Source organism: Brassica napus, chromosome C2 (assembly GCF_020379485.1).
Source record: "Brassica napus cultivar Da-Ae chromosome C2, Da-Ae, whole genome shotgun sequence".
Taxonomy (NCBI): Eukaryota; Viridiplantae; Streptophyta; class Magnoliopsida; order Brassicales; family Brassicaceae; genus Brassica; species Brassica napus.
In genome coordinates this window covers 4109364-4135205 of record NC_063445.1, presented here as the reverse complement: position 1 = coordinate 4135205, position 25842 = coordinate 4109364, and the positions used below count along the sequence as shown (strand labels likewise).

Sequence of the window (25842 nt, the reverse complement as noted above, 5' to 3'; positions counted from 1 at the left end):
TGTTGGAGATGAGCTAAATCTTGCTAGAAGATTAACAGCGAATGATATATCAGGCCGTGTACAATTTGCAAGGTACATCAACGCTCCAATTGCACTTAGATATGGTACTTCCGGACCAAGTATCTCTTCTTTTTCCTCAGGTGGTCGAAATGGATCACTTTCAATGTTAAGTGATCTAACGACCATCGGGGTGCTAAGAGGAGTTGATTTATCCATGTTAAATCGTTTCAACACTCTTTTAGTGTATGTGGATTGATGCACAAATATACCATTTTGTGAATGTTCTATTTGTAGGCCAAGACAATACTGTGTCTGTCCAAGATCTTTCATCTCAAATTCTCCTTTGAGATAGTCTGATGCCTTTTGTATTTCTTTTTGAGTTCCAATAATATTTAGATCATCAACATATACCGCGATTATCACAAATCCGGATGTTGTTTTCTTGATGAAAACACATGGGCATATAGGATCATTCACATATCCTTCTTTTGTTAAATGTTCACTGAGACGATTGTACCACATACGTCCAGATTGTTTTAACCCATATAATGATCTTTGCAATTTTATTGCACATAACTCTTTAGGTTTGGAACTTAATGCTTCTGGCATTTTAAATCCATCAGGGATTTTCATGTAGATATCAGTATCTAATGATCCGTATAGATAAGCTGTAACAACATCCATGAGACGCATCTCAAGATTTTTATCAGCGGCTAGACTCATCAGGAATCTAAATGTGATCGCATCCATTACAGGAGAATATGTTTCCTCATAATCAATACCAGGTCTTTGAGAAAATCCTTGGGCTACAAGGCGAGCTTTATACCTTGTAATCTCATTTTTCTCATTTCGTTTTCGAACGAAAATCCATCTGTACCCAACTGGTCTCACATCTTCAGGTGTGAGTACAATAGATCCAAACACTTTTCGTTTGTTAAGCGAATCAAGTTCGATTTGTATTGCTTCTTTCCATTTATTCCAATCATGTCTCTTTTGACATTCATATATGGATTTCGGTTCTGGATCATCGGTATCTTCATTTACCTCACCTGACACGATATATGAGAAAGCATCATCAAGATCATTTTGTTCATTTCTATTCCATATCCTTTTATTATGGATGTAATTAATAGAAATCTCATGATTATCTTTCGATTCATGATGCTCTGATTCATCAGAGTCCTTATCATTTATTTCTCCCAAAATATTTTCTGCTATTTTGGGTGCATCATATATTTCAGCTTTCTTCTGTTTCCTAGGATTCTTATCCTTAGAACCAGCAGGTCTACCACGCTTCAGGCGTGTTTTTGGCTCTCGTGTGTCATCCTCCTTTTCTTGTTCATTTGGCATTTTGATACGAGCAGGAGCATTTGCAGCTGGTATATGAGATTTAGTTACCGTCTTGGTATCTGCAAATGCATCAGGTAGCTGGTTAGCTATACTCTGTAAATGCATAATTCGCCGAACTTCTAGTTCTGACTCTTTAGTAGGAGGATCAAGATATAACAATGATGGTACACTCCATTTTATATCACTTCCAACATTTTTGTTTTCTCCCCCTAGAACTGGGAATACATTTTCGTCAAAATGACAATCAGCAAAACGTGCTGTAAATACGTCACCAGTCTGTGGTTCTAGGTATCTTATAATTGATGGAGAATCACAACCAACATATATTCCCAACCTTCTTTGTGGTCCCATCTTTGTTCGTTGTGGTGGTGCTACAGGCACATATACCGCACAACCAAAGATTCTAAAGTGGGAAATGTTTGGTTCTCGACCAAACGCTAACTGAAGTGGGGAATACTTATGGTATGCACTCGGTCTGATCCGAATGAGTGCTTCTGCATGCAAAATGGCATGTCCCCATACAGAGGTTGGAAGTTTTGATCTCATGATCAATGGTCTTGCAATCAATTGCAGACGCTTAATTAAAGATTCAGCCAAACCATTTTGCGTATGAACATGAGCAACCGAATGTTCAACTTCAATTCCCATTACCATACAATAGTCATTGAATGCTTGGGATGTGAATTCACCAGCGTTGTCTAGTCTAACTCTTTTAATAGTATAATCAGGAAACTGTGCTCGCAGTTTGATTATCTGAGTTAGAAATCTCGCAAATGCCACATTTCGAGATGATAATAGACAAATGTGTGACCATCTACTGGATGCGTCAATTAATACCATAAAATAGTGGAATGGTCCACATGGTGGATGTATCGGTCCACATATATCACCTTGAATTCTTTCAAGGAACTTTGGTGATTCTTTCTCGATTTTGGTTGGCGATGGCCTTACGATCAATTTTCCTAGAGAACATGCAACACATGTCATTTTATTCCCTTGAGAAATCTCCTGGATTTTCAGTGAATGACCATGTGAGCTCTCTATGATTCTACGCATCATTGTACTGCCTGGATGGCCAAGGCGATCATGCCATAACGTGAACTCTTCTGGGTTCCGTTTTACTACAAGATTTGATTCGATCTCATCGATATAAGTATGATGTAATCCCGAAGGAAGTTCTGGAAACTTTTCCAATATGTGTTTTCTGCCACATTTTTCAGAAATTACATACATGTATTTCTTTCCATCCTCAGTTGCAGACTGAGTATCATATCCGTGAAGATATATGTCTTTAAAACTCAACAAATTCCTTTTAGAACTCGGAGAATATAAAGCATTATTTATGGAAAATTTTGTTCCATTCGGCAAAGTAAAGTTTGCTTTACCAGTTCCTTCAATCACGTCTGCAGGACCTGATATTGTATTGACGACAATTCTTGTCGGTTTTATATCAGAGAAATATCTCTTTTGTCTCAGAATAGTGTGCGTTGTTCCACTATCTGGTATGCATATTTCACGAATCCGTTTCTTGGATTTTGCTCCATTAGTATTTTGATCCATTTCTGAAATTATCATAAACATTAAATAAAAGTGAAACGTGAAATTTATTCATTGATTATATAAAGAAAACACACAATAATTATACATATATTTTTGTTAAAACAACATTATTCTTTGAAAAACATAATTATTATATATTAGAAATGAGGACTATTCAGCAGTCTTATTAGAAACATTTCCGTACTCTTCAAGAGTATTCTAGTCCAGCTCATTTGCGAAATCAGAGGATTCAAGGTATGAGGTCCCTTCAACGTTTTTCGTGAGGTTCATCTCTTTAGCCTTTCCTTTTATGGATTCTTGATATAACTTGCACAAATGTGGGGGAGTACGACATGTACGGGACCAATGTCCTTTACATCCACATTTGTAACATTTCCACTCTTCAAGAGCGTGAGGGAGATTGATTTCCTTCTGATGATCAAATCTGTCTTTCAAGGCTTGCCATAATACGGCTGGATCCTCAACGTCTCCATAGTCGTGAGTTAGATTCTCATCTAAATGCTTCTTCAGGAAGATTATCGCTTCGGCTATATGCTCGGGTGGCGATTTGTTACCGACTATTATCGCTTCGGTTATATTTTTTTTTTATTACAAGATAAGGTTTCACATTTGTGACCCATCTGACATAATTTTCGCCGGTTTTTTTCAGAGCCGGGAACTGGAGTTTCTCGACGTTTGCCATTTGTAAAACGCAAAATAATAATTTTATTAGAACTTCATAATTTAAAAACCGTTTACATTAACCATACAAGCAATTACAAGGAGAAGCGATGTAAATAAAATTAAACCGATAATCATCTTAAATTCACTCGGAGTAAATTCTCCATCGAATAAACCATAAATAGAAACACAAATAAAAATGGCACATAAAAACAAAAGTGCGCGAATCATCTTTCTTGAAAAATCGGAGGAGAGCGATTTGAAATTTTTGAGAGAAGATGAGATGTTTTGGATGATGAAATGAAGTGAAAATGAGTTGTATTTATAGATGAAAATTACTGTTCATGACCGTTGGAGAAAGGGGAAATTTTTTGAAAAATTTTCTTTGTGACCGTTGGGTTAAATCGAGTGCACCAAAAATTAGTCTGAAAATATCGTATTAAACGGTCAATCAAATCTATAAAATTTCATAAAAGTGAAAAATTATGACAATGAAATATTTATGTTATATGACAACAAATCATGCGACGGCTCAGCCGATCAATGCAGAATAATAAATAAATTATACGGCGGCTCGGCCGACCAATTAATAATAAACATAATATAAGGCGGCTCAGCCGACCAATAAATAATAAACAAGATATAAGGCGGCTCGGCCGACCAATAAATAATAAACAGGATATAAGGCGGCTCAGCCGACCAATAAATAATAAACAGGATATAAGGCGGCTCGGCCGACCAATAAATAATAAACAGGATATAAGGCGGCTCGGCCGACCAATAAATAAATTAAATTACTAGTAAATAATATAGGCGGTATTCCGGCCATTATAACATGATATAAATAATAGTAGAGGCGGTATACCGACCATTATAACAGGGTATAAATGATACAAATAAATTTTACCGAATCGCAGAGTGATCGTGCTGATAACGTGTTATGAAATAACTTATAATTTATAGTATCGAGAAATTTAAATAAGAGTAGAATTTAATACCCGTAAGAAGCAAATAACACTACTATGAGTGAGAGAGTTTATTATAAGTAAGAAGAAGAAGATGTAATGGTTCTTTGATTATAAACTCTTGTTCTTGTTTATGGTGTACAAAAGAGTGAGATGAGTGATGGTATTTATAGTGAACAACAATGCATAAAATATCAAAGATGGTGCTTGATTTGGTAAATGAGTGGGTGATCATAGTGCTTGATGAGTAGATGATCATAGTGCTTAAGTTGGTAAAGGGGTGGAGGATCATTTCAAAGTTTATCTTATAACATTATCTTCTATATATATATATATTTTTTTGATCAAAGTGTTATCTTCTATATATAATCATCTAATCAGCAGTCTCAAATTCCAAATATGGTCCGTCACACTAATATTTAAAAACATTTCGTTCGACTCTATCTATCCCTAGTGAGGTGGCAGAAACCGCTACATGTGAGAAAGTGATTGGAGGGGGGAAGTGAAACGACTAGAGGGAAAAACATCAATCAATCCCCACACTTCTCATGATCGGTCGGGAAGAGGGAAACGGAGGCTGCGCTATGGAGATGGCGGCGGCGATGAAGAAACGAAGAATGGAAGAAGAAGATAATCCAACTCAAATCCCAGATGATAAAGAAGGTCTGTTAGAGTTCATGGACCAGCGTGCCAAGTCAATCCAACTCTGTAAAGACCAGATTTCAATCCTCGAGAGAAAGGTCCTCTTTTTTTTTTTTTTTTAATTTTATCTTAGCGAAGTTCGGATTGTACTAATTGGGATTACTGTTTAAGCTAGAGTTCAGTTTCGAGCATAATCATTGATATAATGATCCTAATGTTATCTTTCTGCTAAGAAGAAGCTTACAGCTTTTGTTATTTTGGTTGTTGTTTTCATGTTTTTTTTTTTTTGTCTTCTTGGAGTGTTACATGTCCTGTTTTGTCTCTATTGATTTTTTTTTTTTTTTTTTAAATTCTTAAACGTTTTGCAGCTTGCTGAAGAGAGAAAACTGATGGAAGATGCGGAGACCAAGTTTTTACAACTTGATCGTGTTGAAAGTGATACCTTTTCTAAGGCAAAACCAAAGGTGTCTGGTAAAACAGAGTTCTGGAGCGAGGGAGATAAGGTGAATACAGCCAATGGAACCTCGACTTCGCATGCGCGTGGTGAGAAGATGGAGTATGAAACATCTACTCCACATCCACGTAGTGAGAAGGATCCTTCGAAGTTGCCGTCCATTATTTTACCGCCTTCTTTCAAGAGGAAAGTTTCTGCTTCTGTCAGATCAGAAGTGAGTCAGAGCGCACAAGCTCAACCAGCGGTTAGAAGGAGTTATAGTTTCCCAAGGGAAGAAGCCAAGAGATCTCATTCCACTATATCTAATGGAGTGGTTAGGGAAGTTCAAGCTCGAGATAGCCACACTGATAAGGGCTTTGCGAAGCCAAGGATCAGAGTTTCTTCTAACATTTCTGGACAAGCTCGGCAGGAAAAGTCTGGTAATAGAAAAAGCCTCCTCTTTTGGTCGATTTGCTACATCTCAGTATCTCATCGGGTCTGAATCTGTTTATTTTGTCTTTTTCAGAGTTCAATGGAAATGATGAGTTGATAGCGCTTATAGGTAGGAGCTCTTTGCGTCCCACAATCAAAAGCCGTGCCGTAGCTATGCTACCAAGTTGCCACACCAAAAGAATGAGAAGTGTTGCTGTTTCTCTTTCAAACCGTGATCTTTTTGCCACAAGGTGCTTCTTCTTAAATCACTATTGTCTGTTTTTGTTCTTTTAAAAATTGAATAAGAGGCACGATCTACTGTATAGTCTTGTGGATGAAACTCGGTCTCACTACTGTAGATTGGAGTTCTACTACCAAGAAAGACAGTGGACATTGGACAAAGTTTAGCTCATTTAATATACTCTCTAGTCATTTGCTTAATCTTCTTTCGTTTTGTTTTTTTGGTTATTCTTCAGTGCATTGGATTGTGTGGTTCATTTTTGGAAGCTTCATTCTAATAGGTATGTCTACCTCATATACACCTGGTTTACCAATTGTGATATTTCTTGCTGGTTTCTTGAGATTTAGTTGATTAATGGCTATTATTATGTGTTGAAATCTTTTATGATGGTCATTGGATTATACTGCTTCAAACCCATATAGAGTTCCTTGATTTATAAAGTGTATCAAGTTCATATAGATTTCCATTTGACATCATCTTTATCTATCCCACATGATATGTCGGCTAAGTTCAGTTTTGCTTATATTTATCAACAAACTGCTATATATATAGACGAGAGATCTTATAAGATAGTGTTTGACTCAGAGTCTTATTTTTATGAAATATTGCTTCCACCATTGAGCAGGTCCTCACCTACACTGTTTAACACCGTTAATCGGGTAGGATTAGATCAGAAGAGATGGGCAGAAGATATAGCTTGGCATCCTCACAGAAGTGAACTTTTCTCTGTGTATACTGCAGATGAAGGTCATGCTCAAGTATCAGCCTTATATCTAAACGAAGCTAGAGAGGTAAAAAGAGTATATGAAAAGCTGTTAGGCACTTTAGCATTTTACCTTGTTTAAACTTTGATTGCAAAATTGTGAGTCGAACCTTTGACTTATCTGTCTATTGTAAGATCTAACTTAATGGCTATACTGTTACTGAGGTAGTTATGTGGTTGGATCTTTGTTAATGTGCAGAGTTGTGAGTCAAAATTTCTGAAAGACAGGCCTCACAGCAAAGGACTCATCAACAGAATCATGTTTACACCGTGGGACGATCCTTGTTTCATCACAAGCGGGTGTGACCACGCGGTAGTGCTATGGCGCGAACAACAACGCGAGCGCAACGCATGGAAGTCGAGGCTTCTGCATAAGGATTTACACTCCTCATCCGTGATGGGAGTCGCTGGAATGCGCCACAACAATCTCGTCTTGTCATGTGGAGACGACAGGAGATTCGTCGGGTTCGATGCTCGAGCAGAGAAAACCACGTTTCAGCATAAACTAGACAACAGATGCACAAACTTGCTGCCAAACCCTCGTGATGTTAATCTTGTCATGGTTCACACAAGGTATAAAACAAACTCTTGGATTTATATAAAAAGTTTAGGATATTTTTTTTTTAAATCGATTTTTATTTTATTTTTTAAATATTTATTTATTATATATATATAGAGTAAATGTACAAATGGTTTTAATCATTTTCTTGATGTTGTTTTGGTCATGAAAACGTTTTTTTTTAGGTCTTTTGGGAAATTAGTCTTTATATATAACCTTCCAAGAAAATGCCTCAAAGTTACTTTGCTTGCAGGCAGCTAGACAGGCAACTTCGGTTGTATGATGTGAGATTGCCTCAGACGGAGCTGTTTTCTTTTGGGTGGAAGCAAGAGAGCAGCGAGTCGCAGTCTGCTTTAATCAACCAGTCTTGGTCTCCAGATGGTTTGCACATCTCGTCTGGCTCTTCGGACCCTGTGATCCATATCTTCGATATCCGGTACAATGCGCCGAGCCCGTCTGTGTCGATCAAGGCTCATAAGAAAAGGGTGTTCAAAGCTGAGTGGCAATCTTCTCAGCAACTTGTCTCCATCTCGTCAGATTTAGAAATTGGGATTCACAAGCTATGGTGAAAAGCTGGTAAAGGCCTTGCGTCATGGAAACAACCTGATGACTTTGTATTTAGGAGTTGCGTAGTTTGAGTCCGGGGTCTGATGACACTGGTATGTTTTAACTTTTTTTGGTACATATGGAAAAGTTGTAGCTCTCTCTCTCATTTCGCGGGTCCATTACAAAGTTGGAGCCATTTAGATATATTTCAGCTTGTCTCTTGTCTAAAACCTGAATAGAATCTCATTTTCTTAAACTCTTAAACATTGTCCATAGTTAGCATGAAGAAGAAAGAGTGCAGAATCCTTATTGATTTCTAGTCCCAAAATTCTATTTCAAAACTAGAGTTCAAAGTTAAAACAACTATTGTGGCAAGATGTGGTTGCATTAAAGATACCATATGTCTTCAAATTTAGCATCGTCAGTTGGTGATTTATATGAGCAAAGAGATTGATAACATGAACTAGGCTAGGCTTATACCGAACCTGCCAAACCAAAAAGTTTGATTTCTGGTTCAATTCGATTACGAGGTTCGGTTTGATTCGGCAAGTAAAACAATTTTGGTTCGACTATGGTTAGTTTGGTTTTCTAAATTATTTGTTTTAGAAATTATATCGAGCTTAACCAAAATCTCAAACCGAAATAGCAAAATTAACCGAATTGGCCAAACTTAACTAATTTTTTCAAACTTTTAGCCAATTCAAAAAAAAAAAAATAAACTGAATTCAAAAGCTTTGGTAGAAATTTTTGAAACCAAAATTCAACAACTATTGAATCGAACCAAAAAAAAAATATCGGTTCAAATTGGCATTTCAACCGAATTCCGAACCAACCGACCCGGAAAACCTAAGTAACCGAACCTGCAGGCTTAACATGAACAATGAACACATCAACCCAAAAGTACAAAACTTACGCGTGACCAATGAATAATAAATGCAACCGGTTTAGATTACACCGGTCTGATTCCAAACCGGTTTAGCTTTGGTAATATAACCCAAATATTCAATTCCTGAACCATAAAAGCCTCCGTCTCCGTCTGTTATCTCCCGGTGACTCGAGTCGTCTCCGTAACCGTCGCACTCTCGCTTACTCGTCGCATGTCTTCGCCAGAGGAGATGGATGATACATCAGAACCCCCATCCCCGTGAGTGTATTTTCCTCTTTCATACGCTTCAATTCTGCGGGGGTTTATTCCTATTTATTTAATTTCGCATCTCTGTGATTGAGACAGGCCAAAGAACACTTACAATGATCCCGACGGTGGAAGGCAACGATTCTTACTTGAACTCGAGTTCGTTCAGTGTCTCGCTAATCCTACTTACATCCACTGTAAGTTTATAGAGTTTAGGATTCGTTCTAGGGCTTTAAGTGATAAGAGCTTTTGGGTTGTGTTTCGTAGACCTGGCACAGAATCGCTATTTTGAAGATGAAGCGTTTATTGGATACTTGAAGTATCTTCAGTACTGGCAGCGACCAGAGTACATCAAGTTCATAATGTGAGTTAATAAGCTTGTCTTGTCTGTTTTTTTTATGTTCTTTATGTTTATGATCTTTTACAGGTATCCACACTGCCTTTATTTCCTCGAACTTCTTCAAAACCCCAACTTCAGAACTGCTATGGCCCATCCTGCAAACAAGGTAAATGAATGTAATAAGATTCATTGACAAAACATGTTTCACCAGCATGTTAGTGAGTAGTATAGACCAGTGTTTTGGAGTAGGTTTGGGGCTGGAAGAGTTCATGGTCTCTAGTACAAATCCTCCTTACGTTTCGCTAGTTTTTTTCTGTGATTATGTGTTGTCTTCGGTTTAGTATTCTTTTTTTTTTATCAACGTTCGGTTTAATATTCTAACCCTTATGTTCTTGTCCCTTTCTTATGTTGAATTTGTTTTTTTTTTTTGTTTTAGGAGTTGGCACATAGGCAACAGTTTTACTATTGGAAGAACTACAGAAACAACAGGCTGAAGCACATTCTACCACGGCCTCTTCCTGAGCCTGTAGCTCCACAACCGCCAGCTTCTCTGCCACCTGCCCCGTCTGCACCTGCTGCTCCATCTCCAGCTCCTTCTCCGATGCAGTACAGTAATATGCTTCCGAAGAATGAAACAAGGAATATGGTTTCTGCTGGGATTGATCGTAGGAAGAGAAAGTATGTGCTTCTTTCTTCTTCCTGACTTTTATTTTATTTTCTTAAAGAAGAATGAAGTAGCATTCTAATATGTGACGCATATAATATCAGGAAGGGTCCATGAGCTGCCCTGAAGCAGCCACCATGGGTCTGGGATATGCTTTCCTGCGTTTCCTTAGAGAGGGAAGCCTGCTTGACTCAAGTTACAAAGCTCCTTATATTCATTCCATGTCATACTAGGCTGTAGTGGGAAGCTGTAGTTCACGGTGTCAATCTTTGTCTATGGTATACAAATCCTTAATCAGTATTAGTCTGTCTTTTGTTTCTCTGGTCATATAGATCGACGTTATTGAGGCTGTTGGGTTTTTAGTAAATGGTAGTTTTGAGATTTATTCGGTATGCTACATTCGTTAGTTATTGCAATGAATGAATGTTCTAACTCATGCATATAATTGAATTTTGCAAAGAGTTGGCAATGTTTGAGTCACTTATAACAAGTTAAGTTGATGCATTTATGTTCTGCGGACAATCTACTCATCTTTGCTAAATGATCAGTTAGATGAATGACAGACAACGTGGTAGCATTAACCTCTTTGCTTGAATCCGGTGTGATGTAAATTCCGTGGAACTTGAGGAGATTAGAAGCAATAAAAAAAAGGTTATTGGACTTGTCAAACATTAGTCATCGACTGAGATTGCTTGTGTCGGTATAAATTATTTGAGCGCTTGTTGGTCGAATCTGTGCTACATTCGTGACAATAACAGTTTTAGTTACAAAAAAAAAGTGATTCCATGGAATTAATAAAAGAGGATTCGATAGACCATACACTTTCTGGCTAGATTCATGGTAAAGTAATTGATAAAAAAGTGTGTGAGTTTTAACGTACATCTAGGTTCAAGATCTGGTACATTGCACTAATGTTACAAGGAAAACATCTCTCCCCGTCAAAATCATAGAGCACCAAGTCAACTATGCGTTTCTAGCAAAATGAATTTTCTCAAGCCAAGCTAAAAGAGTTTTCCATGAGAAGTCAAGTATGTTTAATCTGACTATCTATCTATCTATCTTCACTGCGCTTGTTAACTCTCCCGACAGATCCTTTTGCGTGGGTGATGGATGGTATTGGTAGCAGAGAAAGACCTTCGTTTGAAACCTCACATGAACTTCAATTTCTAACAAACAGATAATTTCTAGGCATTTTCAAACATGATAGACTAGAAACGGCTTTGTGCCATAAAATGTTGACTTTTTCCCTGGGTGATTTATTATAGGAGCTATTACTCCAATTTTGTGATTAATGTATATATTCATTCTTTTTTGTTTTTGTATATATTCATTCACTCAAAACTCAAAACACATATTTATTACTTCAGCAAGTTTTATTACAGCTAACTACAGAAAAATATGTCAGATTTATTGCCAATTTTCAAAGTTATTAGAGTTAGATTTACAAAATGAGAAATGACTATAATTATTAGCTAATAGCCTAATAATAATCAAAGAACCCCGTAACCGACGTAACCCTTGAAACAAATAAATCAAAACCGTTGGATTCAACGTATCGCATCTCCGTCGTTGATTAGCCCAGCGAGGCTTCCTTGGCCTCTATTTAAAGAATCTCTCATCATCTCTCATAAGCAAGTTCCTTTCATCATTTCCCAAGTCCCCAGATCCAAATTACAGAAGATTCTCAACTCCCAAAATTTTCATATTAAATTGAACAAAGAAAACTCTAAATACGAAATCGAGCTACATCCCAATCACCGAAACTTAAATTCGAGAAAGTTCTCTTGTTGACTTTGTTTGATTGATCTGTGGGGTTTGTATTTGGGGATTGCACTTCCAAGCACTCATATTGATCTCTGAGATTCTGAGAAATTAGCTTTTTGTGTGTTTTTTTTTTTTGTTTTTTTATCCAAATTAGTTTCCGTTAGTGTTTGTGTGTGTTGAATGAACGATCCATCTAAGCTCATGAATCCTCCACCTCAGCTTCCGCATCCGCAAAGGATGAACCCGGTTATGATGAACCAGAATCCCTTGCTGAACCAGTCTCAAGGCTTAAACCATCCAATTATCGGTATGATGAACCAGCAGCCACCGGTTATGATGAACAACAACCAGCCTCTGATGATGAATCCCCGGAGCTTCAACCCTAACCCTAGCGAGTACCGTAACAACTTCTCCTCGAAAACGAACCGCAACAACAGCAATTGGAAAGGAAAGAAGATGAGGGATCCAATCAGGAGGACCTACAATCCTCAGATCGGAGGCGGTTACAAGCCGCCGCCGCTCAACGAGCTGCAGACTCAGAACCGGCTAAAAACTAAAAAGTTTTACCCCAAGAAGAAGTACGGTAACAACAACAACAACAACAACCGTTACGTCCCTTACGCTCCGAGGAACACGACGTCGTTTATCATCCGCGCCAAGAAATCCGGCGGAATCGCGGATCTGGTGTCTCCGTGCCCCGTGACGCCGGCAGTACTCCCCACGCCGATGTTTTCTCCGTCTAGGGAGGTGTTGGGAGATATGGCGAAGGAGGAGTGGGGCGTTGACGGTTACGGCTCAATGAAGGGGCTGATTAGGCTGCGACCTGATGGCCATGACGACGACGATGATGATGATGAGGGAGGATCGAGTGAGAGTGATGTGGAGGAGCATGTTGAAGTTGAGAGGAGATTGGACCATGATCTGAGCCGGTTTGAGATGATTTATCCGAGCTGCGGCGGGTCTGATTACAACAATGTGTTGGAGAATCGAGTTGATGATCAGGATAGTCATATTGCGCAGCTGGAGGAAGAGAATTTGACTTTGAAGGAGAGGCTGTTCTTGATGGAAAGGGAGTTGGGGGATTTGAGGAGGAGGTTGCAGTTTCTTGAGACGAGGAGCGTGGTTGGTAATGAGGAAGTTGTTGAGAATGAGTCTGGGAGTGATGAGGGTGATGACACTGGGGGCTCTGATGCTCGTACTAGTGGTGACACCAAGGAGAATCATGTAGGTGCAGAAGATGTTTGTATGCAGGAAGTTGCGGCTAGGGATGAGTCTGCGGTGAAAGAAGTTGAAGGTAAGGAACAGGGTGAGAAGGTTGTTAGGGAAGTTTCAGGTGGACAGTGTGAGGAAGCTGATCGGGTTATGGTTGGTATGGATCAGAGTAAGGAAAATGAAGTGGGAACTGCGAAGGTTGAAGATGCATGTGAGAATGATTCTGTTGGAGAACAAGGAATAGCCATATGATATGGTACTTGGATCGAAGAGGGAAGGGAACCTATGATTGTAGGTGGTGTGAGTCTCTTATATGCACAGGCGTTATTGATAGATTGTATATGTCAAAATGTGCTTGTCTTTATTAGGCTTTAGTCTAGTACTCTTATCGGTTTTGGTATCAGAGTCAGGAATTAGGAGAGTCGCTTTCCTCCGGTGAAGATCGTATGAAGTCATGATAAGCTTTCTTCTGCTGGTTCAGGTCGTGTTTTCCTTACTTCTTTGACCTGGTTGGTTCATCTTGTTGATGATAAGTTCCGTGGTTAATAAGATTGTAGTAAAAGCAAAGTTCATTGTAGTGAAAAAAACTTATGGATGATAGAGTTTTAAGATCATGTTTATCTCTGGTTATAACTAGGTTTATTTCTCCACAAAAGCTTTTAAAACCGATCACAAAAGTAAGGAAATAAGGACTGATCTTTCTTTGTTGCTTTCACTGTTTGCGGATCTCACTGACACGTGACGGTCCGCGATTGGTTCGGCTTTTAATTAATTTTTTTTCTATCAAACAAAAAAAACAAAAACAAAAAAAGTTACCTATGGTTCCGTGCCTGCGTTGAACATACTTTGTTTTTCTTTAGTAGCACATGCAGAGTTAGGCATGGGCGTTCGGGTACCCGTTGGCGTTCGGGTCGGATTTTTCGAGTTTTCGAGTTTACGCTTCTAGGTCTCATACTAAAATTTTGTTAATACGGGTCGGGTTTGGATAATAACACTTCGGGTTCGGTTCAAAATTGTATTGCGTCTTAAAACCCATAAAGTAATCATATATCGTACGGATTCGGGTTATATCGGTTCGGTTCGGATATAACCGAAGTAAAAAAAAACAAAAACTTAAGCAAAACATAAAGAAAAACATCTAAATTGAATAAAAATTAATCTATCACACATAAAATTGATAAAATAACAAAAAAATGTTAAATCAAGCATGAAAACAAACATTATTTGTAAACAATATGTATTGCCTTATAGAGAGTAGACTTTTTTATTTTAATGAGCAAATTATAAAATACTTATATATAACTAATTGTGCACTTAAATTATTTATTAAAAATTTAATATTTATTATTATATATCATATTACCATAAATTTTGAATTTAATAATTGAAATACTTATATATATTTCAAAATATTTATATTAACTATTAATTTCGGATTTTTGGGTTACCCGTTCGGGTTCGGTTAATAACACTTCGGGTTTAGATATTTTTTGTACCACACTACAAGATCCGTTCGGGTATTTTTACATTTCGGGTCGGATAACGGGTCGGATTTTTCGGTTCGGGTTCGGTTCGGATTTCGGATTCCGAATTTTATGCCCAGGCCTAGGCAGTGTATGCGTCTCGGGTTGAGACAGTTGCAGAGAGCTGAGCTTGCAGACATAATGAATGATGTCCGTGATTCTTGTATAATCCTTTACTTCGATCAAAATTTGTTTTACTTTTGCTACTCGTCTCTCTTTTTGGGTTTGCATCTGATAACAGTTAATGCGGCCCAAGTATGAGCCCATCTTGGTCAGTGGGTTGAGCGGGTTAATGTCTATAATACGAACCGGACACCTAACTTGGACATAAAAGAAGAATATTGACTTTTCCATCTATATAAAGGATAGACACAGTCTCACTTGAATAATGAAAAAATTAAAGCGCTAAGAGCAGCCGCATTAGAGGTTCAATAGGGGGTTCACACGCTTCCCGAAAAAAAAAATTATTAAAAAATGCTACAGTCACGATTCTGTCTCGCCACGCCCCTTCTGCATGAACCCGGGTCGTTACTGTTCAGCGGGCCCCACGCAACGTGGCGGCCCGCTATTGGTCAATATATATATATATATATATATATTTAAAAACAAACGAAAAATGAAAAAAAAATAATAAAAAATTCAAATGATGAACCCCAACCGGGGGTTCATTAATGCGGCTGCTCTAATTTTTTAATTACTTCAATTTATAGGAGTTGCACAAAACGCCGTTGATTTATGTGATTCAATTCATGTACCAATCCACTCGTTTGGCGCGTTATGTGATATTCTAAAAAGCTTACATTAAAGTTATGGAGTTTACATGAGTTACGCTGTTACACCATGAGAAGATGCAGATGAAGATTACCGAGGATAAGTGTCAATAAAGCTAAAAAAGTCAAAAGCTCTCTGACTCGCTTCCCAATGCAGAACCCTTGTAGAGTTCCTGGCCGCTCTTCCGGCTCTAGTCCGCCGTCGTCTGTTACTGGTGACCCACCCCCTCAGCCTGACCTTCCCCCAGACCCTCTAGACCCAACCTCCCCCCTGTCGCCCCAAGATTACCCACCCTTAACTTCCTCCCCGGCCGCCCCTAAGTTCAAATACCCTACTGTCCAACGCTCTGTTCGTGGAGCTAGGTACCCTTCTCAAACTGTTGCTGCTGCCAAATCTGTGGACATCACTATGACTCCTCAAGAAGAGATGGTAGGAGCAGCCACTCAAATAGAAACTGGTCCTATATCAGGGCATGAAACTGATCCCCAGACTGGATCTGAACCAACTGTCTCTTTCTCCTTTCCTGTTAACACAGTGGAGGCAGGATCTTGCTCTAAATCCCCTTTCACTACCCAGAGATTTACCACGCTACCACCAAATCAACCCTCCCCCATCCTTACAAACAAAGTCTCCTCAAATGACCAACAAACTACCTCCCAAAACACAGTTCCCCAAAACCCTAGTTCTGAAACCATTACTTCCAACCAAAATCCCAATAACTCGACTCCTCCCCCCTTTGCTGCTCCCAATGTCGCTTCTGAGTCTTCTCTAGTTGAGAAAATCAGAGCTTCTGAGGATAAAACTCTTAAAAGACTTGCTCCTGTATCAATCTCGGAGTCGGGTAGGCCGAGAGTTCTTATCCCTGATGAGGTTTTCCACGAAGGAGCTGAGCTTCATAGAGACTTCATTATTTGCTATTATAACGGGAAACCTCCACCTTTCAATCAGATTCAGAGTGTGCTGAATCATATGTGGGGAAAAGATCAATCGCTCTACTCTAGTAAGGATCCCAAGTGAATACCTTCGCAGCAAGATCCTTGAGAAGTGTGTATGGTACATTGGTGACTATGTTCCACACTGTTCAGTGGTCTTCTGAGCACTCTATGTCCACTCCAACACTGAAAGCTATACAGATATGGGCTCACCTCACTGGTGTCCCTCTTGATCTTCGTTACAACAAGGGTCTAAGCTTAGTAGCAGGCCTAGTAGGTGAACCAAAGGAGACATATGATTCTACAAAAAATCTGGTGAGCCTAACAGTTTCTCATGTAAAGGTGGAAGTAGATCTTACCAAGCCGTTGCCTTCGGTAGTTGAGTTTCAGCGCCAAAGCGGTGAAGTTGTTGAGGTCCTGGTGCACTACCCTTGGGTCTCTCCAACGTGCTCACACTGCCATGAACTGGGACATGTCATCAAAAACTGCCTCCACTATATCCCCCCCCCCCCCGAAAAACCCCATTCCTCCATCGACCAAACCAAAAACTCCTCCACCAAAACAAACTACTAAAAAGCCCTCCTCTATGATTTTTGTCAAGAAAAACCCTCCATCATCTGAAAAACTGAGTGCTTCGCACGCCAATCCACCACCCCAACCTGAACCCTCTCTTCCACCCTCTGGTTCTCTTGCTCCTCACACTCCTCCCACCTTAGCTCAAACCGCATACGCCTTAATCCCAGCATCACCTCCTCACCCACGGCCTTCTCTTAAAAGATCTAGATCATCACCAACTTTCTCACCTACTTCCACTCCAAATACAAACTCGAACCCTTTTCTCCCCCCTATGCTCTGACCCCATAAAAGCACTACCCTTCTCCGCCATGTCAAAAACTCCACCACCACAAATTTCCCTCCCCCTTTCCAACCCTCCTGACCCTATCCTCCGTACAAATAAATTTTTGCTTCTTGATCCTTGCTTTCAAAACGAGGATCCTCCTTCACACCTTTAATGAGTGTCAAACTCTTTTTTTGGAACATCCGAGGCCTAAATGACCCGGATAAACATCATATATTTATTAGTTGGCTTCTTACCCATAAGCCTCTTTTTGGTGCTATCCTTGAATCTCATGTTAAAGAACTATCTATGTTGCCCCCTACTGACCAAACTCTACCCAGCCTGGCATTTTACCTCTAACCACCTATCGGATGAAGACGGTAGAATAATCCTCATTTGGAAAGACCCACTGAAGCTCCATGTTGTTCACCAGAGCTGGCAAAGCCTTACCTGTCTCATCACTATCCCCAACAAAGAGCCATTTTACTATACTGCTGTCTATGCTTCGAATCTTGTTGCTGATCGCTCAGATCTTTGGACTGAGCTGATTCATCTCCATTCTTCCTTGGATCTGGAAAACAAAGTGTGGTTCGTGGGAGGCGATTTCAATCAAATCCAACACCACTCTGAGCACTCCTCTCCATCTGTCTCATCGAATGACTATCAGATGTATCTACTCCAAGACTGTCTCACTCAGCTCGGATTATTTGACCTCAGATTCACAGGTCCTTCCCATACTTGGACAAATAATCAGCCAGATGACCCTATTGCAAAGAAGCTAGACAGACTTTTGGTTAATAGTACTGCAGTAGCCGCTTACCCTCATGCCCTCTCCTCCTTTCTCCCCCCCGATATCTCTGACCATACCCCTTGTCTCCTGGACCTTGCCTATCACCTCCCCACTGCTGGTACCCACCCTTATAAATTCCAAAACTACTTAACAAAACACCCCAACTTCTCCGTTATCATTCTTGAAGCGTGGACTAGAACTGGAAGCTTGTGCTCCTCCCTTGCTGATATGTGTTGGAAGCTAAAGCTCATCAAAACAGATTTGAAAACTCTAAACCGTGAAAATCATTCAAAAATTCAAGAGAGAGTGAGTGATACTTACAGTTTGTTGCAACATGTGCAGGTACAAGCACTTCAATCCCCTTCTCCGCAGACGTACCAAGAGGAACGAGACCTTCACCAGAAATGGACTTTCCTGTGTCAGATTCAAGAGTGTTTTTTTCAGACAGAAGTCGAGAATCAATTGGCTAAGAGAGGGAGACCTGAATACAACTTACTTCCACAGAATTTGTCAAGTTCGAGCAAGCTATAATGCGATCAGATCTTTCATAACTATCACGGGATTCCTAATCATTGACCCCCTTGAGATGAGCCACGCCATCTCCCACTTCCAGTCAGTACTAGGCCCGCAAGGAAACTGTCGCCCTCAGCTGCTTACTCAGACCTACTGGTTTCAGGAATTGACCACTTTTTGAGTGACGGACCAGCAATCTCTGCAAATGACAACACTACCATCTGAATCAGAGATCAAAGCCATATTTTTCAAACTAAACCCCAACAAGACTCCAGGACCTGATGGTCTAACCTCGGGTTTCTTCAAAGCCTCATGGGACGTTCTTGGTTCTGAAGTTGTTGTGTCCATACAGAGTTTCTTCGCCACTGCTTTCCTGCCTTCCTCCACAAACGCCACCATACTGTCATTGGTTCCGAAGTTTCCGGGAGCGAGCAAAGTTACAGATTACAGGCCAATTGCTTGTCTGAACACCATCTATAAGGTTCTCTCCAGATTGTTGGTAAAGCGCCTCAAGCCCATTCTCCCTTCCCTAATCATGCCATGTCAAACAGCTTTCATCAAGGGGAGATTACTGGTTGAAAACACTACCCTAGCGGGTGAATTAATAAATGGATATCTCAAAAACAAGGGAAGCAAGAGGATTACTATTAAGGTCGATATAGCGAAAGCTTTTGATACCCTTTCCTGGGATTTTCTCCTCACTTGTCTTCGTGGTCTCCAACTGTCACCATTATTCTTGTCTTGGTTAAAAGCTTGCATCTGCACCCCTAGTTACATGGTGGGTTATAATGGGACAGTTAATGGATACTTCAAGGGAAGAAGAGGGCTAAGACAGGGAGACCCACTTTCTCCCTATCTATTTGTCATTGCGATGAACTTCCTCTCATTAATGTTGAACAAAGCGGCGCAAGACAATAACATCAAGTACCATGCAAAATGCAGTGCAATGAAACTCACTCACCTCTCATTTGCTAATGATCTTTTGATCTTCATTGATGGCTCGCTTAACTCAGTGCAACAAGTACTCAAAGTCCTGAAAGAGTTCGAGTTGCGATCGGGCCTTGCGGTAAGCTTCCAAAAAACGAGTTTTTTCTCATCAGGTCTGTCAGAAGAGGAAGTTGATACAATACAGGCATCTACGGGAATGCAGAAAGGATCGTTACCGTTTCGCTACTTGGGTGTTCCCCTTAACTCCAAGAAGTTATCGCTGGTAAATTGTCAGCCACTCCTACAACAAATCAAGGCAAAGTTCTCTTCTTGGTCTGTCAAAACACTATCCTACTCTGGCCGTCTTCTTCTCATTAAAACAGTCATCTCGGGTATCACTACGTTTTGGTGCTCTGCTTTCCTTCTCCCAAAAGCCTGCATAAACAAGATCAATTCAATGTGTAGCTTCTTCTTATGGAAAGGAAATTTGGAAGGTCATCACTCTGCTAAAGTAGCTTGGGACCGAGTTACGCTTACCAAAGATCAAGGGGGATTAGGTGTTAAGGACTTGCTAACCTGGAACAGAGCATGTTGTATTCGACTAATCTGGCTCCTCTTCTTCAGAGAAGACTCTGTGTGGGCAGCATGGTTCAAGGAAGTTATTCTCAAAGGGAGCCTGGATAACTACTGGACGATCAAGCCATCTCAGTCATACTCATGGCTCGTAAACAAGCTGATCAAAGCGAGGCCGATTGTCTTCCCTCTCATCAAGATCAGGCTTGAAAATGGTCGACGAGCTCGGTTTTGGTCCCCAAATTGGGCTCCGGAAGGATGCATCCTCGCACTACAAGCTGCCTCAAACTCCAGGTTAGGCATTTCAAAAACTGCAACTATTGCCTCCTTATGTCGAAATGGAAGTTGGTGTTTGCCACCTGCAAGATCAGACGCAATGTTAGAACTCTATGTATACATCACTACCATCGAACTGACGGATATTGAAGACTACTATGAATGGGAGATACAAGGAAAGATCTCAACAGTTTTCAGCACTGGAAATATCTATACCTATCTGAGAGGAGACATCCAAAATCTAATATGGACCAAGCTAATTTGGTTCTCCGCTATCCCGAGACATGCGTTCCACTCTTGGCTCATGATGCTCAACCGTTGCCCTACGAAAGATAGATTGCAAAGCTGGGGGCTTCAAGTTGATCCTTCTTGCCTCCTCTGTAACTCAACCACTGAAACGAGGAACCACCTTTACTTTGAATGCAACTACAGTTTCGACCTCTGGAGTCAAGTAGCTGCTCGGTGTCGGTTGCAACCACTCCGATCTTGGGATCAATCGATTGCTCAGCTTCAGAATCTTCAGATGGCGAAATCGGCGCGTCTTCTACTGATGACGGCTTGACAAGCAACCCTTTATTTGCTCTGGAATGAACGTAACGCTCGGCTTCACACGAACGTCTTCAGATCGGTGGATGTGCTATTCCGCTTGCTTGACCGCCAGATCAGAAACAAAATCTCAAGTTTTCGAGACTCCAACCCTCGTCTATCTTCAGCGATGATGCATAGATGGCTCGTGTAACATTACAAGGAGATGCAAACTCTCTCGATCTCTCCCCCTATTCACATTAACTGATCACCCACCCCCCAACCGCTAACAACCCTACTTTCCCTACTCTGGGCCTGCTTACGCTCTGTGATTCTGCCTTCTTCATGGCCTGGCAACTAATTAGTTCTCATTGAGATTCATAGGTTTTGGCATTCTTCAGGTATGGGCTTTTGTCCTATAACACTAGCCTTATGGGTTTGTAATATTTTTATTTTCCTATTTATGTTCTAATGAAAGCCAAGTTACAAAAAAAAAAAAGATTACCGAGGATATTTCAAAGTTTATTTTTCTGGATCGTTTCTTTTACTATTTCCCACATTCTTGTCAAGTATTATCCCACATTTATGCAGTTTGATTCATTTCTCTATTTGTATATTGTGGGGCTACCATCCGTATTCAGATGCTCATCTTGATTCTTGACCACGCCACCAGAGAAGACGCCTTGAAATAGCTCTAGTGGGATCGAATGTGGAATTTACATAAGTATACAATATTGAGATAAGAATTAAGAATATGTATAAATGCACGTGGCTTTTGTTATATTTTATTTGGCGTGCCGATATTGCTAATAGCGCGAAGTGGAAAACAATTTGGACGATGCACTTTGTAAACAAAAGAATTATATAAAATTACTGCAAAATTATATAATTAGGTTCAAGTGGGAAAGTAACACTACCGCTAAAACCGATCATAATAAGTTGACTACTACGTGGAATACCATCATTATCAAGGTAGTCGTCAGTGTTGCTAAGTACTTTTTGATGTGTTTACACAATTAGTTAACTATCAATGAATGGTTTTATCCATTTCGGGATTGTTAGCAATCAGTCAATCACTTTAAGATATCAATTATCTTCTCATTTGTAAGCATTTCAATGGATAATTGATATACATCTTTTTGGTTTTAGGTATATTCATTGATTCTCAAGTTCATTCATTATTTATATAAAAGTATATACATTTAAGGTTAAGCTACTTAAATCTGTTAATTGCAATATATAGTTTTAATTAAGGAAATATCCGTTGAAGTTTATGTTTTAAATAGTGATCCAATAACATTCAATGGATTTTCTAAACCTGTTTTAATTTAACTGGCTCTAAATATATATATCATCATGAGTATGTTGTTTCTTTATGTATAGTGAGAATAAATTCTAACTAAATTCATGTGCATAGTTCCTATCAGGCTCAATCTCATCAAAAAGATACATGTAAGTAGGAGTGTCAAAATGAGCTATAGCTCATGAGCTGACTCAACCCAACTCGTTTTTTCATGAACATGATCTCTATATTTTAAGCTCATTTAATAAATGAGTTTAATGATCGAGCTTAAATTAGAACACGGGTTATATGAACGATCTTTAATGAACATGAGCTGGCTTATGAGCTTGTTCATTTTTATACTTACAATTATATAATATATATATATATATATTATATTTGGATACTTCTATTTTTTTATGTAAAAAATAGATAATTTTTATATTTATCTTCTAAAATTAAAATGTAAAACATACATATAAATAATATGGAAATTAAACTTCTAAAAGTTATCTATAACTTTTTCGTAGAAAAAAAAAGAAACTATACTGTTTAGACATTGAAGATGAATTGTCTCAAGACTCTCACGAAAAATATGAATTTGGATCATTGGTTTTGCTTTAATTTAATTTATATTAGGTGTTGTTTTTTTTTTGTCATGTGTTGGTTTTTATTTAGTATTTAATATTTATGTTTTAGATTTTTTAACATTTAAATTTTGAACATTATTATAGAAATTATTTTATCACTATTTTATTTTATATTATTATTTTTATTTAGATCACGAGTTAGTTCATTTAACTCATGATCTAGATGATCTAAGTTCGAGTTAACATATTGAAGCTCATATAATAAATGAGCTGATCTGAGGTAACTCATGAAATAGTCGAGCTCACTATGAGCTGAACTGAATTGAACGAGTTACCTCATTTTGACATCCCTACGTGTAAGTACCAGTAGGGAAAATTGTTTCACACAATGTCCACTTGCGTCCTAAAAATACATTTAAATACATGCAGCCCTATTCTATACAAAGTTGACTACAGTCACTAGTTTTAGTGGATTACGTAATATAAAACCGGCCAACATACAAAACACGATAGAAAGTTCATGAGTCTATCAATTTGAATGCCTCTTTGTGCCTAATCTTACAAGAATTATAAAAAAACATGGAGCTTAATGCGTCCTCTTGAGCACAAGAAATTAATATTTCGAAGCCTCCATGCGTCACCATCCATTAATCATTCTCGTAATAGTCCACTTAACAGAAGCACAATTAAGCCCTTTGCTACCTATTTTTTTCTCTATAAGTAGAACCACATTTCTTCAACATCGTATTAAACTATCACTCTAGTAACTCATCTAAACAAGCCATCTTATAGCCAATGAGAGGACATGTCTTGCTTACTGTTTTCACCCTGTGTATGCTTTGTTCAGGGGCTAAGGCACAGCTAAACCCTAACATTTACGCTAAATCATGCCCGTATCTTGTACCAATTGTCCGCAGACAAGTTATGAACGCCCTGAAGGCCGATACTCGGATGGCTGCTTCTCTCATTCGTCTTCATTTCCATGACTGTTTCGTTAATGTATGTATTGCTATCTCTACGTTTTCTTTTCTGTCAAATACTTGTTTTATGTTTACGGTTTAAATATTGTAACAATTTTTCCATACTTCCAAACACTAGCTTGTCATCAGTTCTTTAGCGTGAACTTTCCAGGGATGCGATGCGTCTGTATTGCTGGATGGAGACGATAGCGAGAAATTAGCGATCCCAAATCTAAACTCTGCAAGAGGATTTGACGTAATTGATACGATCAAAGCCGCTGTGGAATACGCATGTCCTGGTGTTGTTTCTTGTGCTGATATACTCACTTTAGCCGCTCGCGACTCGGTTGTCTTAGTAAGCCTTTTTGTTCCCAATATTTAACAACCATCAAAGCCTTAATGATTAATTTAATTTCAGTGGATCCTTAATCAAATTTTGAGTTAGAGATTTCATATAATTAACACAAGTTACAGATTTTAAGAAACAAAAGTTTATACAGTGACTTCCATTGCCATTATTTTTAGTACTAGACATGATATTTTTTTTGAGAGACCTTCAATGCATATAACTTTATTATAATATTACTATTTTTGGTAATTTTTATAAAGTGATTCTTTAATACGGATGCCCTAAAACATGAGATTAGTGTTTATTTTCTTTGGTCGTCTATATAATTACAGAATACAGATGCATGATGCATGCTTTCGTATATTAACTATTGTTATATATCTTTATGATATTTTGGCCGTCGTCCATAACGGGATTTGATTTGCAGAGCGGAGGGCCTCAGTGGAGAGTAGCATTAGGAAGAAAAGATGGACTTGTGGCAAATCAGAGCAGTGCAAATAATCTACCATCTCCTTTTGAACCCTTAGACGCTATTACTGCCAAGTTTGTAGCTGTTGGCCTTAATGCCGCCGACGTCGTAGCTTTATCAGGTTTAATTACTTTTTTCTTTAATGAAAATTATTTTTATTTGGGTATTATATTCTTCGAAGTAGTTATCACTTATGCATGTACATTTTTCATTACAAAGGAGCTCACACCTTTGGACAAGCAAAATGTGATGTCTTCAGCAACAGGCTGTTCAACTTTGATGGCGCAGGATCTCCGGACGCAACACTTGAGACAACACTCTTGTCTGATCTGCGAACAGTTTGTCCCGCCGGAGGAAGTGGAAACCAAACAGCTCCCCTAGACAGGAACTCTACCTACGCCTTCGACAACAACTATTTCAAGAACCTCCTCGAAGGGAAAGGTCTTTTGAGTTCGGATCAGATTCTGTTCTCGAGTGATTTGGCCGTGAACACAACAAAGAGACTTGTGGAGGCTTATAGTCGGAGCCAGTACTTGTTTTTCAGGGACTTCACTCGTTCGATGATCAAAATGGGTGGTATTACGAATCTTGTTAATGGATCTAGTGGGGAGGTTAGGAAAAACTGTAGGGTTATAAATAACTAGTCTGTGTGTTCCTATTTTCTGCAATGTTTGGGAGTTGATCAGCCCTTGTGTGTTTCAAAATGGCCACGTGTGCAATCTTATGTTTCTTGCTTTTAATCCGCTCCAATATGCACATACTCTTCATGATTTTTGCATGCACGCAACCTAAATAATGTTTTAATTTTTTTTTTTGCTAATCAGAATAATGTTTAAATGCAACTAAAATAACTTAAATGAACTAGAAATGTGTGTTTAAACCTCACATAAACACAAGAAATCAAAAGTCAGGTATCAGAAGAATTCGAGTAGGGGTATAACCTTTGATACAGAGATTTTTGAATCTATGCTTTATCAACCAATTCCGGGCGTTCGGGTACCCGTTGGCATTCGGGTCGGGTTTTTCGGGTTTTCGGATTTTTGGGTTTACGCTTCTAGGTCCCATACTAAAATTTTATTAGTACGAGTCGGGTTCGGATAATAACACTTCGGGTTCGGTTCAAAATTGTATTGCATCATAAAACCCATAAAGTAATCATATATCATACGGATTCGGGTTATATCGGTTCGGTTCGGATATAACCAAAGTAAAAAACAAAATTTTTGAAGTAAAACATAAAGAAAAACATCTAAATTAAATAA

At 39.0% G+C, this 25842-nt stretch overlaps 4 protein-coding genes across 6 annotated transcripts; all 4 read left to right on the top strand.

Annotated features, from left to right (window-relative positions):
* The first annotated feature begins 4901 nt into the window (after nt 1–4901).
* LOC106380727 lies at nt 4902–8464 on the top strand. The gene is made up of 7 exons (XM_022696365.2): nt 4902–5275; nt 5546–6050; nt 6137–6293; nt 6519–6563; nt 6909–7074; nt 7246–7619; nt 7859–8464. Exons 1-7 carry the CDS (start codon nt 5084–5086, stop codon nt 8172–8174), a joined length of 1755 nt encoding a protein of 584 aa, XP_022552086.2. The 5' UTR covers nt 4902–5083; the 3' UTR covers nt 8175–8464.
* A 691-nt stretch (nt 8465–9155) lies between these two features.
* On the top strand, nt 9156–10721 carry LOC106379203 (mediator of RNA polymerase II transcription subunit 31). 3 transcript variants are annotated; one of them, XM_022695843.2, is made up of 6 exons: nt 9156–9295; nt 9383–9480; nt 9551–9629; nt 9711–9789; nt 10060–10301; nt 10392–10721. In XM_022695843.2, the coding sequence occupies exons 1-6, from the start codon at nt 9249–9251 to the stop codon at nt 10402–10404; spliced, it is 558 nt and encodes a 185-aa protein (XP_022551564.1). In that variant the 5' UTR covers nt 9156–9248; the 3' UTR covers nt 10405–10721. The 3 variants fall into 3 exon arrangements, with proteins under 3 accessions (XP_022551564.1, XP_048602447.1, XP_013674665.1); XM_013819211.3 differs by having other exon boundaries at nt 9157–9295; nt 9551–9647; XM_048746490.1 differs by lacking the exon at nt 10392–10721 and having other exon boundaries at nt 9551–9647; nt 10060–10326.
* Nucleotides 10722–11911: 1190 nt separating this feature from the next.
* Nucleotides 11912–13883, top strand: LOC106380728. Its single transcript, XM_013820555.3, has one exon. It carries the CDS (start codon nt 12232–12234, stop codon nt 13513–13515), a length of 1284 nt encoding a protein of 427 aa, XP_013676009.2. The 5' UTR covers nt 11912–12231; the 3' UTR covers nt 13516–13883.
* A 9617-nt stretch (nt 13884–23500) lies between these two features.
* On the top strand, nt 23501–25352 carry LOC106379205 (peroxidase N-like). The gene is made up of 4 exons (XM_013819212.3): nt 23501–23802; nt 23935–24117; nt 24539–24701; nt 24800–25352. Exons 1-4 carry the CDS (start codon nt 23599–23601, stop codon nt 25222–25224), a joined length of 975 nt encoding a protein of 324 aa, XP_013674666.2. The 5' UTR covers nt 23501–23598; the 3' UTR covers nt 25225–25352.
* Nucleotides 25353–25842: the final 490 nt, after the last annotated feature.

Coding starts and splice junctions, on each gene's coding strand:
- LOC106380727 (XM_022696365.2), top strand. CDS start 5,084: ATGATCGGTCGGGAAGAGGGAAACGGAGGCTGCGCTATGGAGATGGCG. Junction 6,051..6,136: donor AGCTCGGCAGGAAAAGTCTG/GTAATAGAAAAA, acceptor TGTCTTTTTCAG/AGTTCAATGGAAATGATGAG. Junction 6,294..6,518: donor CGTGATCTTTTTGCCACAAG/GTGCTTCTTCTT, acceptor GTTATTCTTCAG/TGCATTGGATTGTGTGGTTC.
- LOC106379203 (XM_048746490.1), top strand. CDS start 9,249: ATGTCTTCGCCAGAGGAGATGGATGATACATCAGAACCCCCATCCCC. Junction 9,648..9,710: donor GAGTACATCAAGTTCATAAT/GTGAGTTAATAA, acceptor GATCTTTTACAG/GTATCCACACTGCCTTTATT. Junction 9,790..10,059: donor TGGCCCATCCTGCAAACAAG/GTAAATGAATGT, acceptor TTTTTGTTTTAG/GAGTTGGCACATAGGCAACA.
- LOC106380728 (XM_013820555.3), top strand. CDS start 12,232: ATGAACGATCCATCTAAGCTCATGAATCCTCCACCTCAGCTTCCGCAT.
- LOC106379205 (XM_013819212.3), top strand. CDS start 23,599: ATGAGAGGACATGTCTTGCTTACTGTTTTCACCCTGTGTATGCTTTGT. Junction 23,803..23,934: donor TCCATGACTGTTTCGTTAAT/GTATGTATTGCT, acceptor TGAACTTTCCAG/GGATGCGATGCGTCTGTATT. Junction 24,702..24,799: donor CGACGTCGTAGCTTTATCAG/GTTTAATTACTT, acceptor TTCATTACAAAG/GAGCTCACACCTTTGGACAA.